At 37.3% G+C, this 19,368-nt stretch overlaps 1 protein-coding gene across 1 annotated transcript; it reads right to left on the reverse strand.

Annotated features, from left to right (window-relative positions):
* Positions 1-17,069: 17,069 nt before the first annotated feature.
* Positions 17,070-19,160, reverse strand: LOC131067248 (ankyrin repeat-containing protein NPR4-like). The gene is made up of 3 exons (XM_058002207.2): positions 18,714-19,160; positions 17,733-18,452; positions 17,070-17,330 (listed from the first exon to the last, which is right to left on the reverse strand). Exons 1-3 carry the CDS (start codon positions 19,158-19,160, stop codon positions 17,070-17,072), a joined length of 1,428 nt encoding a protein of 475 aa, XP_057858190.1.
* Between the last annotated feature and the right edge of the window lie 208 nt (positions 19,161-19,368).

A 19,368-nucleotide genomic window follows, 5' to 3' on the forward strand; every position in this document is an offset into this window, starting at 1 on the left:
AAGGGTCCCAATTTGATTTCATCATTTGCATTGTTATTATAGGCATCTAGCTTATAGTTCATCAGTTTTAGCAATGTTATCATGTTCATTTTAGCTTAAATCTTAGCTTAATCATGCTAGATCAATCATTCATATAGCTTAATCATGCTATTCTTGCTAGATCATGCATCTTAATCATTCAAATCCTCCATCTAGATGTAGTAAAGTCACTGGAATTTGCCTAATCAGATCTGAGAGCAAAATTCATACTCGCATTTACTAGGAGGCAATAAGTTGATTAGCTATGGTTTTGTCTTTCATTGTTTCAATTTACTAACCATTGCTTGTAATGATTTATTGAGTGCATTATGGTTGCAGGTATAGGTACACTTCATAGAGCATGACATTTTGGCACCCACCGTGGGGCACAAATCATCATTTCGGCCTCTTAATCTTTAGCAAACTTCATCTTTGTCAGATCAGAATTAGAATGTCGTACGAATTTCCTTTTTGGCTCGTATGAACTTCCTTTTAGTCTCGGATGACACCTCATCCTGACTCGTACTAGGTATAATTCTGACTCGTATGAGCTTTTACATTACAAATTCTTTACTCATACTAGATCTAAAGCTATGTCGTATGAGCTCATTTTGGCCTCTGTACGAAATTTAAAGTTCTATCGTGCTAACTGGCAAATAGTGTCATACGAGTTTCTGCATCTATGATTTTTGATAAACTACAAATTATAATTTTCAAATTTTGTCTATACGTTAGTAATTCACATTTTTGAAGGCCTTCTAGTCATTTTGAAGGCATGCTCTTTCAAAATTGCACCTATAATTCTTGGAGACCTTTCCAACGAGGTAAATGATGCGTAATTTCAAGTCCCGAGCAGAAAGTTATGCCTATTTGAAGTTAGCATAAAATTTCATATAATTTTTTGAAAATTTCGTAATTGGATCACTAATGCTAACTCTGATCTATTTATGAGATGTTTGCAGCCTAACTCTTTTCTGCAGGACGCTTGTCAAAAACAAATTCTAAACACAATCATGACTACTAATGGATCTATTTTGCAGGTTGCCTAAGGATTCAACAAAAAAATTTGTGTATTCTTTAAGATTTTTAGGCACACTTCAATTTGGGCTTAAAGAAATGAACTATCATGTCTTATGTGCTTGTGATGATAGGCAAGTATGCTCTCACCTTTCTTAGGTGATCAGAAAGCTAGACTCATCTTTTTGCTTTCATTAGTGCATCTCTTTAGCGGACCTACCCTCCCGAGGAGTTAATAACTCTTAGCCATTAAGGCCGGTGAGAGGGGAACGACCTAAGTGGGAACGACTAACGCCAAGTAATCCAACCCACTATAAAATAAATGTGTTTTTGATGAAAATCAAAGCAACGATAGTGCTTGGGAATAGATCTCCTCCGTACCTTCGGGTTTATCAAACCTTGGTTTTCAAGGCTGGGAGACCTCTTAATTGAGTTTATACCTCGATGCACCGAACGGATCCCTTACTAGTTCCAAGTTAAAATAGTAGCTACCCAATTCACCTCCGAAAGGGTGATAATCTTTGTACAAGAGAGATAGTAACTCTCCCAAGACACTTGCCATATCGTGCCCACATTAGCATTTGGAGTCGGATAATACGGCCTTGACTCAGCGGCCATATTCTGATTAGCTATTGGGTGTGTACCTAAGTCAGCAAGCAAAGGTTTTCATTCTCATCCAAATTCCTTTGGGTTTAGCGTGCTTGGAGTCATTTATCATATTTTGTGATTGTTGTGTATTCATCCCTAAATCGACAATTCAGACATCTAAAAACTAGAAAACACAAGCAAGATACCAAAATTCATAAATCCAAATTCGGCAAAAACAAACACATTTTTCACTGTCATATTCTATGTCGTACGAGTCAAGATATTTGTCGTACGAAGAAACTGTTTTGTCGTATGGTTCCTAAAGTTGTGTCATACGAGATTCTGCTTTTCCAAAGAAAAATTTCAATTTGTCGTCTTGTATTGTATCCTGTGTCACATGGTTCACAAAATATTGTCGTACGAAACTCTGCATTTGTCAATCTAGAGCTGAGTCTTACATGCCTATTTCAGATTTGTCATTTCTGCCTGATCAAGTTGTAGTAAACATAAACACCTGTTATCTATCAATCTATGCTTAGACTGTCATCTTGGTTCACTTAGTCAAGTTATCAAATCGAATCCTAGCACAATATCAAACACAATGCCTATTTTAATTAGAGCCCAGAGACATAAGATTGTTGAAACTTTTGAAATAGTTGAAGATCATAGCAACATGACATACCAAAGCAAAAGACAAGAAGACATAACAAACCAACATATCAGAGAAATCAAACAAGTCCAGGATCAAAATACAACCATGTCAAAACCTAACAAGGATTTAAACACATATCCGAAGAAAGGTGGTTCTTTTATGCAACTATTACAGATCCTTAAAAGATTTGGATGAGAAAGATCAAAATCGCACACCTATGTCTAGCAATGGCTCATCCCCCCATAAACAAATTGATTCTCAAAAAGCATATATTCCTACACCTCCTAAAAGATTGCAAGAATCTTCCATAGCACCATCACCAAACAATACATCCAAAGTTGAAATTCCCCAAGGGATATCCATAATGGCCATCAAACCTATTTCAAGGGACCCTATTCAAAGCTCATCTCTAGCATATCCAAGTATTGATTCCTTGCATCATCCCCATAGCGCTTCCTTGCAAATTGAAGTCTTCATTCATAAAATGCTCATTAAACGTGTCCTAATAGATGGGGGAGCTAGCTTAAACATTTGCTCATTGAGTCTTGTCCATGCTCTAGGATATTCAGAAGATGTAGTTGATTCTCGGAAAAGGATACAAATCAAAGCACATAATGAAGAAGAGAATTCCTCTAAAGGAATGATGATACAAACCATCAGAGTGGGACCTTTGCAAAAAGATACACCATGCCAAGTTCTAGACATGGAATTACCATACAACATACTCTTGGGGAGACCATGGATTTAGGACATACAAGCTATTACATCAACATGTCATCAGTGCTTAAAATTTCCATACAATGGACAGGAAATCACAATATCAGCAAACTCAAATCCATTGCAGTGTTGTAATAATATGAAATCAGCTCAAGAGGTCATTGTTCCACATAACAGAGAAGTAGCAGCTTCAAGCACACAATCCAAGGAACAATCATTTGCATCAATTTTGTCAGACCTGGAAAAACAAATGCAGCTAAAAGATCAAGGGAATAGAGAATATTTGTTGTCATGGAAAAACAAACAAGAGCAACTTCAAATTGAAGAAGAAGAAGCATATATAGTGGTCGATGTAGTTCACATGTATGTAGAACAAACGTTAGGGACTAGCCTACTTGAATCATAATCACATTCGACTGACATGGACTTAACCAAGGACGATCATGAACTTTTTGTGAGAGGTCTTTCCGACGAGAGTATCATTCTAGACATCGAAATACATACTGAAAGCTCTAACATCTCTATCATGACTCCTAATATCTTTGAAACTATTCAACCTGAAAATCCTTTATCCTTAAGCTATCCAGAACCTATGGACTAGGAAAATGAAGAACATACTGCCATTGATACCTTTTCAAATGACCAGGCCATATCCTTATATCTTAATGAAATCAAACCCGCAACAACTTTCACCAGGGATTCCGCTAACGTATCTTTATGTCAAGTGGGTGTTCAATCTCCTAGTCATAAAAATGAAAATCAAGAAAACAATATCAGGTATAATGCTGAAAACCATTTATTGGCAACATTAGACCAATAAAAAGTAAAAATAAAGGATGCATCTAACGGTGAAAACCTCCTCGAGGCGCTGGAAGATGGGAGATTTGACACCTTACCTGTGAGCTATCAAGAAAGGTCATCTATTCTAATCAAACTAATAGAGGCGATTACCATGAGTGCAACTGATCTACATCCAACAATATTTCTATCAAAACCAGCAAGGCATAAATATTTGGAACCCTTCCAAAGATGGCAAATCAATTTTACTTGTTCATATACAGACATTTCAAGGTTTGATCCATATCTTACAATACATAACCCGAATATCAGTCTGGGAGCAAGCATCAATAATGGAACACAGCATGGATCAGGAGCAGGAATTCTATTCATCACACCACAAGGTCATACAATCCCGAAGGCATACAAATTAAGTTTTCCATGCACAAACAATATAGCAGAGTATGAAGCATTGGTAATAGGTATCAAAATGGCTATAGAATGGAACATTAAAAAACTTCAAGTCTTTGGAGACTCTCAACTTGTCATCAATCAAATCAATGATGAATATCAAACAAAAGATGACAAACTCATGCCTTACAAAAAAATGGTGGATGATTCCAAGAAATATTTTGTAGAAATAAATTTTGAACAGATTGAAATGACAACAAAGCAGCAAACGCCATGGCTACACTTGCTTCTCTATTGCAGACATAGGAAAATCAACAGCGTTATGAATTCCTGGTTGAAGAGTTGTTTCATCCTGCCTTTAATTGTCCTGATTCCCAAACCATCTGTCAACTTATTGGACACGATTCCTCCCACTATGGCCAAATTTACACATACCTAAAAGACAACATCTTACCTCCTGACTTATCAAAGAACCAGAAGAGAAACTTTATTTGCCAATCCTCTCATTTTACTCTCATCGCAGATACCCTGTATAAACGAGGTCTAGATGGTACTCTCTTAAGATGTCTCGAACAAGAAGAATCTGAGAAGGCCTTACATGAAGTCCATAATGGCATTTGTGGTACTCATTCAAGTGGTCTTACCCTTTCGAAAAAACTCATACGCTTGGGCTATTATTGGCCTACTATGGAACGAGATTCTTTTCAGATAGCTCGAACATGCAAACAATGTCAAATCCATGGGAACTTGATTCATGCACCAGCACAAGAACTTCATGCTTTAGCAACATCTTGGCCTTTCTGTCAATGGGGTCCGAATCTGGTAGGAAAGATCAATCCTTCTTCATCCAATAGACACAAATTCATCCTTGTAGCTACATAATACTTTACCAAATGGATTGAGGCCGTACCTCTTATCAATATCATAGGAAAACAAATCATTGCATTTATCTTGAACTATATCATCTGTCGCTATGGAATGCCAATGACCATTATCACTAATAATGGGCGACCATTTAAGAATTAAGATGTACAAGAGCTCTGTGAGAAGTTCAAAATCTAGCATAGATTCTCCACACCAAATTATCCACAGGGAAATGGGCACACAGAAGTATCTAACAAAACTATCTTGAAAATTCTTAAAAAGATAGTGAATGATGCTGGCAGAGATTGACATATCCAACTAAACCCTGCTCTATGGGCCTACTGTATCGGTATCCGCACACTGATAGGTGCCACACCTTTCTCTCTTGTATATGGATCAGAAGCCATATTGCCAATCGAAGTAGAGATACCTTCTCTACGTGTATCACTAAAAGGACTGATCCCAGATGAAGAACAACGAGTATCTAGACTGCAAGAGTTAGAACTGATCCATGAACGAAGACAAAATGCCTTTGATCATCAGAAGGTATATCAGCAAAGAATGTGTCGGAGCTACAATCACAAGGTCAAACCTAGAGTCTTTCAAGTTGGAGAACTAGTACTAAAAGAAAATCCATGCAATCAGGCAGATCGAGAAAAGAAAGGCAAATTTGAACCAAACTGGTTAGGACCATTTGTAGTCACAACAATATTTGGGTTAGGAGCATATCAACTATCAACACAGGATGGGGATCAGCTCGAGGAACCCATCAATAGCAGACATCTGAAGAAATTCTATGTCTGCAAGACTAGAAAAAATTAAAAAATAGTGAAAAATAAAAAAAAATCAAAAACACTAAAAAACCAGAAAAAAATAAAAAACAGTGAAAAATAAATAAAAAATAAAAAACGCTGAAAATGCCGAAAAATAAAAAACATTGAAAAAGCAAAAAAAAAAAAAAAAAAGAAAGAAAAAAATCAAATATCAGAAAAAGTTCAATAAAAACAGATGGTGAAAACCTAGCAAATAGGCGCTATCTGTCAGCTAGCTCTTCCATATATGATTTTTTTCTGCTTGCATTCATGCATCCTCCATCAGCATCCATCACGAAGCATTTATACATATGCAAGCATCGCAACTGCTCTCTCACCATGGTTTGGATCACTGAGAATATCACAACTTTGTTTCTAGGCTTGGGGAAAAATCCTACACCTAGCTAGGGGCAAAACTTTTGAATTAAATCAAACAGGTAGAACAAATAGTTAGACAACACTTATCAAGTGAAAACACTAAAACACATCCAACATTGAACACAAGATCAAACTATCAACTATCAAGCTATCACATGTCAGTCTAAGTACATCGAACAAATTTTAATGAATGATATCTCTTGGATTCTGTTTTCAGCACTTTGATTCAATTTTATTATCTTGATTTTTGCTATCATGATTTCTGAGTACCTCCAGGTTGTCATTGACTAGAGGAACAAGGAAGGAACATGATATTTTATTGTTTGTTGTCTGAAAATTAATCATTAACAGGTGCAAATTTGTCTCAGGACATGATCATCGAAGTATCATCGAAGACATTTCCGATTTGCATATACCAATGGTTAATACTGCCCGTTTTATGCAAACAACACTCAGGTCATCTTGGTTTAATTATACCTCGATGCTTGTGTTAACTTGCAATATCAAAATCTAGGAAAGAAGTGCTCAGGTCATCATGGTTTAATTATGCCATCGATGTTTGCACTCACTTCCCACATTTCGAAAGCTCAATGATGACAAAAACACAAAATAATCCAGTGACTAGTCTGGTCGTAGCTCTGCATTCCACTACATTTCATTTGCATTTTAGCTCGCATTTCATTCTTGCATGGGATCCTGCAAAGCTTCTTTTATCCAAGGTCACATCTATCACAGGAATTATCAAGGTATCATCACAAGTGTATATACAATCAGGCGAATGATTCATACTCTTCAGATATTGTCAACCCAGCAAAAATCTAATGCTATCTCTCTCAACAAAGATCAACATCAACACATCCAAAAATTTCTGCAACTGGCTATCAACAAATTGTCAATTCTTTATCTAATCAATCTTATCAAATCAAATCAATCAAACAAACCTAATTGATTTTATCATGTCTTATACAGGATGTATCTTTCCTAAAACTAGATGCTATGATTATGTCTTATACAGGATGAATCCTTCCTAAAACCAGACGCTTTGATCATCATTGTCTTATACAAGATGAATCCTTCCTAAAACCAAACAATCTGATTCTGATTCATGTCTTATACAGGATGTATCCTTCTTGAAACCAGACGCTCTGATCATGTCTTATATATGATGAATCCTTCCTAAAACTAGACGTTATGATCATCTCTTATACAAAATGAATCCTTCCTGAAACTAGACTGAATCTAATCAATCAAGATTTTTCAATCTTATCGATGTAGGCAATCGAGCCAATCAAAGAACTCACATTTTCATCAACCACAGTTGCAGAAATCAAATCAAATCTATCGGGATATCAATCTCGCAAAACACTCCAAAGATCAATTTCTCAATTGATCTCCCGAGGGGGCATCATCATAGTGGGATTTAGCAATCAAGAGCTGGGGTATCCTATCAAACCAACACCATCATCAAAATGAGATTATTCTTTGAATCAATGTGTCATCACACCTCACTTCAAAGAGGGGCAAAATGTATACACCTAAAAATGGTCTGAAGATAATTAATTGAATAAGCAATTATTTAATTAATCTCCCTACCCAATTTAATTGAATTCATCAACAATTTGATTAAATCCTCCATTTTCATCTACTTATTAATAAATCTAAGGATTTATTAAATAAGTTCATCTCAATAATCCCCTTTGTTTAATTAATTCAAATTAATTAATTCCCTTCATCCAAAATCATTCTTCTAATTTTCAATTAATTAAAACAAATCATTTATGAGTTGTTGAAATTAATTAGCCATTTTCATATTAATTGAATTTATAAATTCAAAATTCTGCTAACTTTAACCACTCCTAAACCAAACCATCCCTAAACCTAACCCATTCTATCTACCACCATGTTCCCTTTCATCTAACATCTTCTAGAACCTTTGTGACACTTGTCACTAAGTGTTCCCTTTAATCCAACCTCCTTTGCCAACCTCCTCCAATTTAACCATTGATATCTTCAGATCAATCTTGACCGTTGAATCTTGCCACCTCACCCCAAGCCTTGGAAATCCTATAAATAGACCCCATTTTGGAGCATAAAGGGTCCCAATTTGATTTCATCATTTGCATTGTTATTATAGGCATCTAGCTTATAGTTCATCAGTTTTAGCAATGTTATCATGTTCATTTTAGCTTAAATCTTAGCTTAATCATGCTAGATCAATCATTCATATAGCCTAATCATGCTATTCTTGCTAGATCATGCATCTTAATCATTCAAATCCTCCATCTAGATGTAGTCAAGTCACTGGAATTTGCCTAATCAGATCTGAGTGCAAAATTCATACTCGCATTTACTAGTAGGCAATAAGTTGATTAGCTATGGTTTTGTCTTTCATTGTTTCAATTTACTAACCATTGCTTGTAATGATTTATTGAGTGCATTGTGGTTGTAGGTACAGGTACCCTTCATAGAGCATGATAAGAACTTTACTTGCATTTGCAGCCTATAAGAAGTTCAAGGTATACCAGATGGATGTTAAGTCTACATTTTTGAATGGGATATTGGAAGAAGAGGCATACATATAGCAGCTAGATGGTTATGCTTTGATTGATGAGATATACATGGTATGCAGATTGCATAAGGTTTTATATGGATTAAAGAAGGCACCCAGAGCATGGTATTAAAGGTTTCATACACATCTAATGAAGATAGGATTTCTAAGAACGAGTGATGATAGTAACATATATCTCCAGTCTAAAGGAAATGAAATACTGGTCAGTGAAGTATTTGTTGATGATATTGTATTTGGAGGTTATGTTGTCATGAGCAACAGTTTTGTGGATGAAATGAAAAATGAGTTTGAAATGTCTTTAGTAGGGGAAATAAAAATTTTCATAGGCTTGCAAATATACCAAATGAAGAATGGTATTTTCATTACACAGTCTAAGTATGTGAAAGAGGTTTTGAAGACATTTGGCATGAGTGACTGTAAACTAGTTGGGACACCAATTGTTACAGGTTGTAAGCTATCCAAGGAAGATGAATCTAAGTCTTTTGATGAGAAGGAATACAAGTCAATGATTGGAAAATTGCACTATGTTGTTCACAATAGACCAGATATAGCTCATGCGGTTGGCATAGTTGCTAGATTCCAGAAGAATCTGAAGGAAACACACCTGATAGTAACCAAGAGAATCTTTAGATACCTGAAAGGTATTGTTGGCGATGAATTATGGTATCCATATGGAGGAAACTTTGATTTAAAGGCATACGCAAATGTTGATATGGCAAGAAATGTTGATGACCGGAAAAGCACAACCGATGGATCACTTTTCTTGGAGGAAGGCATGTTTCATGGAGTAGTAAAAAGTAGAGTTGTACTTCACAATCTACTGCTGAGGCTGAGTATGTTGCACCTTATATGAAATGCACACAAGCTATTTGGATGAGGCACATTTTAGAAGGTTTTAGGATGAAGATTTCAGAAACTATAAAGATTTTATGTGATAATACAAGTGCCATAAATATTTCCGAGAATCTTGTTTTGCATGCACAAACCAAGCACATTAAATTAAAGTATCATTTCTTGAGGAAAAAAATTCAGAGTAAAGATGTTATCTTAGAGCATGTTTCTACCAAGGAGCAACTTGCAGATATTTTTATCAAACCTCTGCCTAAGACCATGTTTGATTATGTTAGAAGTCAGTTAGGGGTTGTCCCTCTTCATGAGGTTAGTTGAGCATGATGTGGATTGCATCAGTCCCTGAAATCACTTGCAGAATTTTACAAGGATTGATGTAGAAGTGGATGTATTTCATAGGGGGAGCATCAATTTGTAGTATGTTGTTGATGCACAGTGAAAATTTGACATTGCATATTTTACTTTCAATTTGGCATTGTTGTCAAAGGGGGAGAAGAATTATGTGATTATGGGAAGGAAAACCAGTGACAGGCTAAAGATAGACAGAGCATGTGAATACATGGTAATGTAAACTAGGATTCCTATTCACAATCATAGCAAGCAAGCAATTGTGTTGAAATTTATATTGCCATCAATGCCAAAGGGGGAGATTGTTGGCATTTGCATGAACATTGCATTAATGATATGTTATGTTGTCATTGATGTCAATTGAACTGGTAATGATATTGTTGATATTGTTGTTATTGTTGATATTTTCTTGTAACGGGTAGGAAGAACTTTGTGAAGGATATTGTAAACCAGTATGTAAGTTTGTGAGTTGAACTAGTAACCGGTGTAAAAGGTTAAACCCTTGTATGCAATGTAACCGGTAAACCCTACCAGTTGTTTTTGCTAAACCCTAACCGATTAAGGTTGTTGAATTGGTTATGTTGGTTTGTGATCTGATGTTGAGTGGTAATGATGGTGACATGTATGGTCATTGTATGAAGACAAGTTCAAATTGTTTTTGTCCATTGTTTTGTTTGTCTAGGGAATGAGAAAAGTGTTTTGCATCTAATGCAAAGCACGTGGTGAGTTACTAAGCTTGATGAAGCGGTAATCAAGGAGCGGTTGAAGTTTTCTTGATTGATGTGTTGAGATTGCTATGAAATCTAATGGTCATACTTATACCAACTTATTTGTAATCTCGATGAGAGAATTGGGATTTTGTTGTGTTACCGACCTAATTGATTTGTATTTAAGGTCGATGAAGTTGTTTTGTTGAGTGTTTGCAAGAACTGGCTGAAATCAGTTGAGTGTGTGGTTGCTGAACCGGAGAATGAGTCTGCAATTTGAGTAAAGGCACATAGAAGCTTAAATGGATCTGATCAAGCAAATGTAGTGCCATTAAGACAGATCAAGCAAACTCTTGTTGTTTTCTAACAATTACATCATAATTGAAATCCCCTAACTGGGTAAGCTCTAACAAGCTTGTATAATTATTAAATCCTCTAACAAGGCAGTCCATTAGATTGGATTTTCAAATCCTCTACTGAGGTTACTCCTTATAGGGTATTTGTTTCTAACAATGCATTTATAGTCAATCCCTTAACCGGGTGATTCCTAACAGGATTAGTTCTTAATAGGACTCTTGTAAAAGCTTTAAAAGGCTTGGCTGCTAACAAGGTGAACTTCAGAAGAGTTCAGGTATTATCTTGTGAGTCCCATCTCACCGTGGTTTTTACCTATTTGGGTTTTCCACATATAAACACTTGTGTCATGTGGTGAATGTTTTTGTGGTTATGATGTTATGGTTGATTTGATTAACTACACTATTTTTGATAAGGCATGATAACTGGAAGCATTGAGAGATGAAGTATCTTGACATATGATAAATCATTTGGATATTTACAAGTTAAATATTGTTTACTGCTACGTTGTTGTAACAGTCAACCTGTATTCTTATGAGTATTGATCCCGACAGTGGTATTTCATTGATAAGTTTACTTTGTATGATTGAGTTTGAGTTTGGGAAGTTTTTATTAGTTTTTCTATTTACTGATTTAGCCCCCCCCCCTCTCAATAATCTACCAGATACTTATTCTTTCATCATACCATCACATATATCTCCTTACTCAGAAACCTTTCTCCATTTACCACATTTACATTTCCCCTGCTTTGACATCAAGGACAAAGGATGCCTTTGATGAAAAAGAAATGGAAGAAAAACAAAATGAATGTTTTCAACTACAAAAAGGATGTCAAAATTGCATACCAACCCAAGGAATTTTCAACTACTCTTCTTCAGAAATATCAACTTGTACTTCTCTTTTAGTTCCGAAAGAAAAACCTCTCAAGAAATCACAGTGAAGTTAATGCTAACTGACATACTCCCACACTCTACCAACAAATCAATAGCATGGGAAAAACTATCAGGAGAAGATGGATTATGCTCATATTCAACTATATTATTAAGCAATGCTGAAAAGTGCTCGAATTTTCCCTCAACAATTTCCATCACTTTCCACAAAAGGCCCACAAAATCTTCTCTTTGTCTTTGCAACAACAAAGTTCAACCTGAAGAGAATTTACCTTTTTCATATGCTCTCTATCCTTGTCACTTTTGCAAAAAATAAATGACGATAAGTGAAAAATCAAGGAGATGTCTGAAGAGGAAGAGATGGCACAATGATCTAGTCTGACTTGAATGAGGTTCCCACCCATATGATGATTAGACCAAGTAAAGCGCCTCTCTTTAAGCTTCGAGTCAGAAAGGCCACCATTAGAGAGGAATGCCTAAAGATCCAACATACTTTTAGAGAAATCCAAAAGATCTTCTCGATTTTTCCAAAGAACAATCGGAGTATGAAAATCCCCCATAACCATCCTAAAGTCCCCCATATCAATCCAATGAGAACCACAAAGGCCATTCCGGTGAGAAATTAAAGAGTTCTACAACTCTTGCCTAAGAACAACATTATTGGGTGCATGGACATTAGTGAGCCTCCAACCATCATAAGGGGGAATAATAACAAAGTCTATCACTAAAAGTTTTTATCCTGAAAAACCAGGGAACTAGAGAGACAACTTGACTGCCAGAGGACCATAAGACCACCAAAAGCACCTTTAGCAATCATAGCAATTGAATGGGAGAAGGGCCAAACAAAACTACACACCTTCGTACAAGATTCCTAACTCGTCTTAGTTTCCTATTGTTGTAAGATATCTGGTTTCAAGTCTTTCACTAGATTCTTAACAAGAATCTTCTTATGGGACTCATTCGGGCCCCTAATATTCTAGGAGAGAATAATCATTCTAACATTTCTAGGAGCAGAACTGTTCCAATGTACCCTCACATCCATTAGCCATGTCCTTGGAAACATTGTTTTGATGGACATCCTTTGAATATTTCCTTCCCACATGAGAGTCTATTCCAACATCTGTAAACTTCCCATGAACAAGGGAAATAGGCGAGCAACTAAACACCAGTGGCTTGGGAGAGGTAGGTGGAGACCCCATTGAGTGACACATAGAATTCCTTGGATGAATACTCCAAAGAGGAAGTGCAAAGAGAGGGGAGGAAGGGTCCAACCCCGCAATAGGAAGAGGAGAGGCCTTCAAATGAGAAGAGAATAAAGGAACCATCGTCCAATCATCAAAAGAAGAAAGCATCTTACCATCTAGAGAAGTCCCATCCAAAACTTGCAAGCTCAAAGAGAGAGGGAGACGAACCTCCAAAGAAACCTTTGGAGGGGACACAGTATCAACCACTAAAGAAGAAAAGGTCACCTGTGTAGGCACTCCCAGCACCACCGAATCCAAGCAAGGGCCATCCATTGAGGAGGAATCGGGACAAGGGATAACCACATCTTCAGCATGTAGGCCAACAAAAGTCTGACATGAATCGGGAATAGGAGTAGGAATGGGGGCCACATCACCACTCAATAGGCCATCATCCAGTGAATTCAAACAAGGAGCACACACAGGGGAGGAAATTGTAGAATCTAAAACTACCCCAGTTCTTATAGCCAGCTGATCAAGATAATATAACAATAGAGAAAAACAACTAACAACAATAAAAATTGCAGAGATAAAATAAAACACAACTCAAAATTTTAAAAACAGAGTCTCCCGTATATGCATTCACATCCAACTCCCTTTGTCTAAGGCTTTGTAGCTTCTTATACATCTGAACCTCATAGTCTATTGGTAGGAATTGGTCTTTGATTTTGTTCTTCATCCTCTCCCAAGAGGATATCTTCTTCTTCCCTATGTTCATCCTTTCTTCCTGTAGCACTATCCACCACAACAAGGCAAACCCTTTGAGTCTAGACTTGCCAAACTCACTCTTTTCTCCTCTGGAACCTCTTTGTACTCAAAATGATTAGTGAGTGCTTCTATCCATTCAAGCACCTCTTCTCCATTCAGGCTATCGCTATAGATAGGTAGACTTTCCACATTATCCTTGTTTATTGATTTCAGCGCATCTATAAACATCTTTTGATCAGATGCCATATTCTGAGGGCTGACCTCCTGCTCTTCATTCTCCTCTTCTGATTCATCATCACCAAATCTGTCCTTTCCCTTGGACTGTCTGGTCTCTTTGAGTTTCTCTTCTAGCAACTCCTCTATCATCTTCTTGATCGCCTCTGGGTTCATTGCCTTAGGAGGCATTGTAGAAACCTCTTCTCCAAATTTTGAGTCTGCCATACACTATTCCAACCTTGGTATAACTTTGATACCAATATGATGCAGAGGGGTATGGGATGTTCAATCACTTTCTTTGGTTTTAGCTCAATAAGAGTCTCCACTAGATGTCACCCAATGGACCAATGTCCTTAACCTTCTCAAGGTTACTAGAGCCTACCCTAGATCCTTCCCAAGGATCTCTTCACTCAGGACAACTCACAACTGACAAGGAGTCTCCTACCCCTTAGGTTCCAACCCTTCAACTAAAGACACCTAACAACCCCACACCCCAAGCAATAGGATCTTTACTCACAAGGTGGAATTTGGCTTATGTGAATGTTTACACATGTGTTTTATGGCATTTGCATGGATCTTGACCCCTTAGATGGGTGTTTATTAGCTTTTTGTATTGTTTCCTCTATTAGACGTAGGAAATAGGCCTACACGCAATTAGCCCTCCATTCAGACTTTTGTTGGTTTGTCTCACAATCTACCTAAACAACCCCTTAAATAAATTTGATATTTGGATACCTTTTTGGGCATTCTACAAGATTCCAAACTTTTGCATCTAGGTTTTGAGTACGGATGGTCAAACCCTACTGACCCTATTTTACCTCTTCTAGCCGGTACTGGGGTTTAAGCTCTCAAAAGCTTCACGAGTCATAAAGGAGTGAAAAAATGAAACTTGCGAAGGGTCTGCACCTACCCAAGGGTCCTTCTCATCCCTAGTTTGACCATCCACCAATCTGTTGTTCAGGGTTTCGACCCTCTTTTCCTACTACACAGGCTTGCCACATGACTGATGTCAAGCCTAGGGCATCATCTTAGGATAGACAAATGACACTTCATGTCTTCACAACCACTAGGAACATTTAATATACATGCCAAATCAACATACTCCCAGGTTTCAGATCGATCCCATTGAGAAATGTTGATTTGTGCCACTGTTTGCATCCAAACCCTTGGTTTGAGGGTTTTACCAGGCCATTGGGTTGAAAAAATCTCTTTCTCTCAAACCCGAATGTTTCAAGACCTCAGATCAACTCCAAATGGTCGATGAACCTCCGCTACAACTTGCCAAATGCTTAATTCATGCTCACCATTCACAAGGAATCACGCAAGAACATGAAACTCAAGGAAATGAAGAAAAAATCTCAGTAACCGTTTTGTTTGAAGACAAGAATTTCATTCAAAATCATCTCTAGCCAATAGGAATCGTTCCTCCAGGCTTATATCACACCAAGGAACTCCTCCAACTAGCTCCAACACATACAAGCAACCGACCAACCATTGGATTAACCATATTTGAAAATGTTGCAAGAAAAGTTTCTTCAGACAACAATTGCAACTTTGCGATTTTTGACAACTTTTTACAAGTTGGTCTTGCCTTCACACCAAAGCTCAAGAATGAACATACTACACATTACAGACCCTTAAACATCAAAAATGCCTATAAAATGCCCATACAAGGCCTTTGACCAAGTTGACACACCTTGGAGCCTTAGAGCTTATTACATTGCCTAGGCCTAATCAATAGGCCTTCAAACACACACACACACACACACACACACACACATTCTATTCCCAACATAACCATGAATCAAAATGATGTAGACACATGCCAAAATGAAGTAGACACATGTCCTGGTGCTCCTGCACGAAAATTGCAGAGATAAAATAAAACAAAACTTAGAATTTAAAAAACAGAGTTCTCTGTTTTTAGAACAACACACACATTCTATATTACTGCTTAATAAAAATAATACAAAGATTCCCTATAAATAGAGTTTTTCAGCTTCACTAACAAAAGAATTCAAAGTCTCTAAACATAGAATATGCATGGCATGCAATATTAGCTGAAAAAGAAACCAACAGTTCTAAAGAAAGCTCTAATCTAAGAATAGTCTAACTATATGCACAACATGCTTTATTTGCACGAGAAATAAAAAACTATTAACTAATAATATACAATCCTAAATTAATCTAGCTACATGCTGATGTATGGTAGTGGAGGCTAAAAATAATTATGAGCTGCATGAAGTTGCATGCTCGTGCAGCATCACTTATCAACACAAATCTTACCTTTACCTTTAGGTTCCACAACCACCTTGCCACCCCGAGGGCTAGTCTTGACTAGGTGATCAAGAGATGAGCAAGGCTAACTTAAAGGGGTTGAATTCTCATATTCAAAGGGTTGAGTCCAAGAACCAAATGACGATTTCAACACGATAGAGATCGGTAGGACGGTACAAGGAGAACATCAACACAGAACCCAACAAAAACCATTCTTAGTCGTTGGTGAGTGACTGAATGCAGCGCAATAAATTGTCCAAACAAGTTGGCAATGCCTTCTATAATCTCCTCATCCCAGTATTCAAGAGTAAGACCAAGAAGACGAACCCAAGTAGGGATCGCATTAGAGAGTAGGGAGTCGGGCTATCATTTTCTTAGATGTAGCGTCTGCTTACGATAAAGCCACGACCCCGAGGAAAGAACTTTTATACAATCCTCTGAGAGAGAGAAATAAAAACAAAAAAAACCTTTAGGGAATGCCAAAATAGAGAGGCTCCCTTTAATAGTCCATTTAGCAGCAAACCATTCCCTAACTGCCACTATATTAGGATGTCGGCCCACAAACTTGCCAACTACAGCATTAGCCATTTTAGCAAGGGGACAGTCCAGAGAGATCCTTGATATTGACACATGTTCCGAGATCAGATTTCTCAACTGAGACTGGACCTATAGGTGACTATAGAGCACCACAGAACAAATCCTTCAAGGGGCCCAGAGAATCAAACGTGCCGAAGCACATAGGATGGGGACCTACAGCTGCATTGACCTCAGAGCTTAGGACACCTAAACGAGGGCCCGAAATCGAAGTTTCCAGTGGAGATGTACCCCCAGGCGCATAGGCCCCAGAGACGGGAGGAAACATGTGAACTGTCCCCCAGAGTTTCTGGTAAAAGAAAAGTGCTATCAACAAAGGCAACCCTTCCCCATGACGTCCAGGCTGCAACCCACACCAAGGGTAGCCCCAACATCGCTAGCCCAGTGCAGGCCAAGAGGTTCCCGCTCGCCATCGCTTATAGAGCTCATTTCAAAAATTTGTTAACCATTGCTTCCTTGATAAATTTTTAATGATAAAATCAATTTTTTTTTGACAATTTTGATAAAATTCATTTGAAATAAACAACATTTACTAATATTTAAAGATAACTTTTAATTAGTTTCATTTGAAATAGCATAAAAAATATAAAATACTTATAGCATAATTCCTAAGAAAATTTTGTTAAAAAGATAATACATTAAAATAAAAATTATACGATAATGTTTTTGAAGATATAACAAACATATAACAAATTATTGGAAAGGCAATAATTGTCAGTTGTACCCCTGTGATACTGTCTTATACCTTCTTTGAAAGGAAATCAGTGCAGCCCTCCATTGCAGAGCTACTATAGCTTCTTTTAGAAGAAATTATTGGGCTCTTTCCCTTGACACATCTTCTGAGGGAGAAGCGTATGAAATCTATGACGTCTACCAACACTGTCACTAACTCATGGAGAGGATCACACAAGAAATATAAAAGTGATACAGCCGCCGATATGAGGTCGACTATAAATGCCGTGGGATGCGTGAACAAGAATAACTTTCCTCGCGAAGATAGTCGCACTAACCATATTGGAAGATAGGATACCATTACCCACATAACCATAGCCAGCCATAAACATTTGGGTGCTACTACCATGTGTATGGCCGCACCAAATGTGAGTCCTGTTGATACCAAGGCTACCCACAATGCGAACAGACTCTTGTCACAGAGAATAGGGTCTTCTACATTGCTACTGAAACTAGCATAAACAAGGACAAGTCCAGATGCCATTGAGAAACAAAATGCCAAAGCGTCAGATACCACCAAAACTTTAAAGATAAGGGAATTAATGTCTGCAGAATCGTGCTTTCCTGGCAAGGTGAAAGCAACTGTAAAAGCAACTGTCGCTAGAAGCACTGCATTTACTGATATGGTCTGCCCCTTCCATGTTGATATCTCAGAAGTTGGGAAATTCCTTGCTTCGCTCTGGAGCCACCGTGAGCTTGGACGGCCACCACATTTAGACAGAAAGTTGCCAATCTGTAAAAATATAAGTAATATTAAATTCAGTTTTAGCTGTCAATCGTAGATTTTTGCAAGTTCTACAATAGAAAATGGGAAAAGCTGCACTCAACTGTTGATCACATTTTCAAAATAGCTCAGGAGCTGACTGAACAGGCCCCGACATTTTCCATTCTCAAAAGTATGCAAATGATTGATAAGCCTTGAAAAAAAATTACTATAGAAAAAGCTTATAACGAATGAAGCTATATGATTATTATTTACTAATAAATAACTCACAGCATAGAAAAGTCGAGGATCTTTGCATGAATAATCTTTCACTATATCAATTGGAGTCCGCCCAAAAGAGTCGGTGCAATTAATGAACCTTTTCTTCAGTACATCCAACATAATATCTCGGATACCTGGTCCCGCCCTTGCGAATATTATTGATGCGTTTTCTACGGCCAAATGGAGAGGATTTCTACCCACAATGTCTACCATGTCGATACAATCTTTAGAATGACGGAGTATCTGTCGCACTAAACCTGCGTTACCGTTTATCACTGCTAGATGGAGCGGATTTTGCATATTTTTGTCCACCATGTAGCACACGGACCGGTCTTTTTGAATAAGCATTTCGAAGATTTGGCTGATATCTCTGTGTCTTTTACGTGCTCTGAAGAACCAAATAGGTGGTGGTGATATTGGTATTACAGTAAATGAAGCTATGTGCAATGGTGTCATCCCATACTTATCTTTTATTTGAAGAAGATCAGATCTGCGATCAATAATCTCCTGAAATATATCTGCAATGGAGAGAATATAAATTCCTGAGAACCACTTAGATATTTTGAATTACCTACAAGAAGCAAAGAATAAAATCGAAACCAATAGGGAAAAAACATGTCGAGAGGTATTTACTAGCACATGAGATATTTACTATCACAAGAGG

This window comes from Cryptomeria japonica, chromosome 7 (assembly GCF_030272615.1).
Source record: "Cryptomeria japonica chromosome 7, Sugi_1.0, whole genome shotgun sequence".
Classification (NCBI taxonomy): Eukaryota; Viridiplantae; Streptophyta; class Pinopsida; order Cupressales; family Cupressaceae; genus Cryptomeria; species Cryptomeria japonica.

What these genes read in the sequence shown, in the direction of transcription:
- LOC131067248 (XM_058002207.2), bottom strand. Translation starts at nt 19,160, where the DNA reads ATGACACCATTGCACATAGCTTCATTTACTGTAATACCAATATCACCA. An exon ending in ATCCTCGACTTTTCTATGCT is followed by an intron (nt 18,453 to 18,713) that starts GTGAGTTATTTA and finishes ATATTTTTACAG; the next exon opens with ATTGGCAACTTTCTGTCTAA. An exon ending in CTGATTTCCTTTCAAAGAAG is followed by an intron (nt 17,331 to 17,732) that starts GTATAAGACAGT and finishes TGTGGGTTGCAG; the next exon opens with CCTGGACGTCATGGGGAAGG.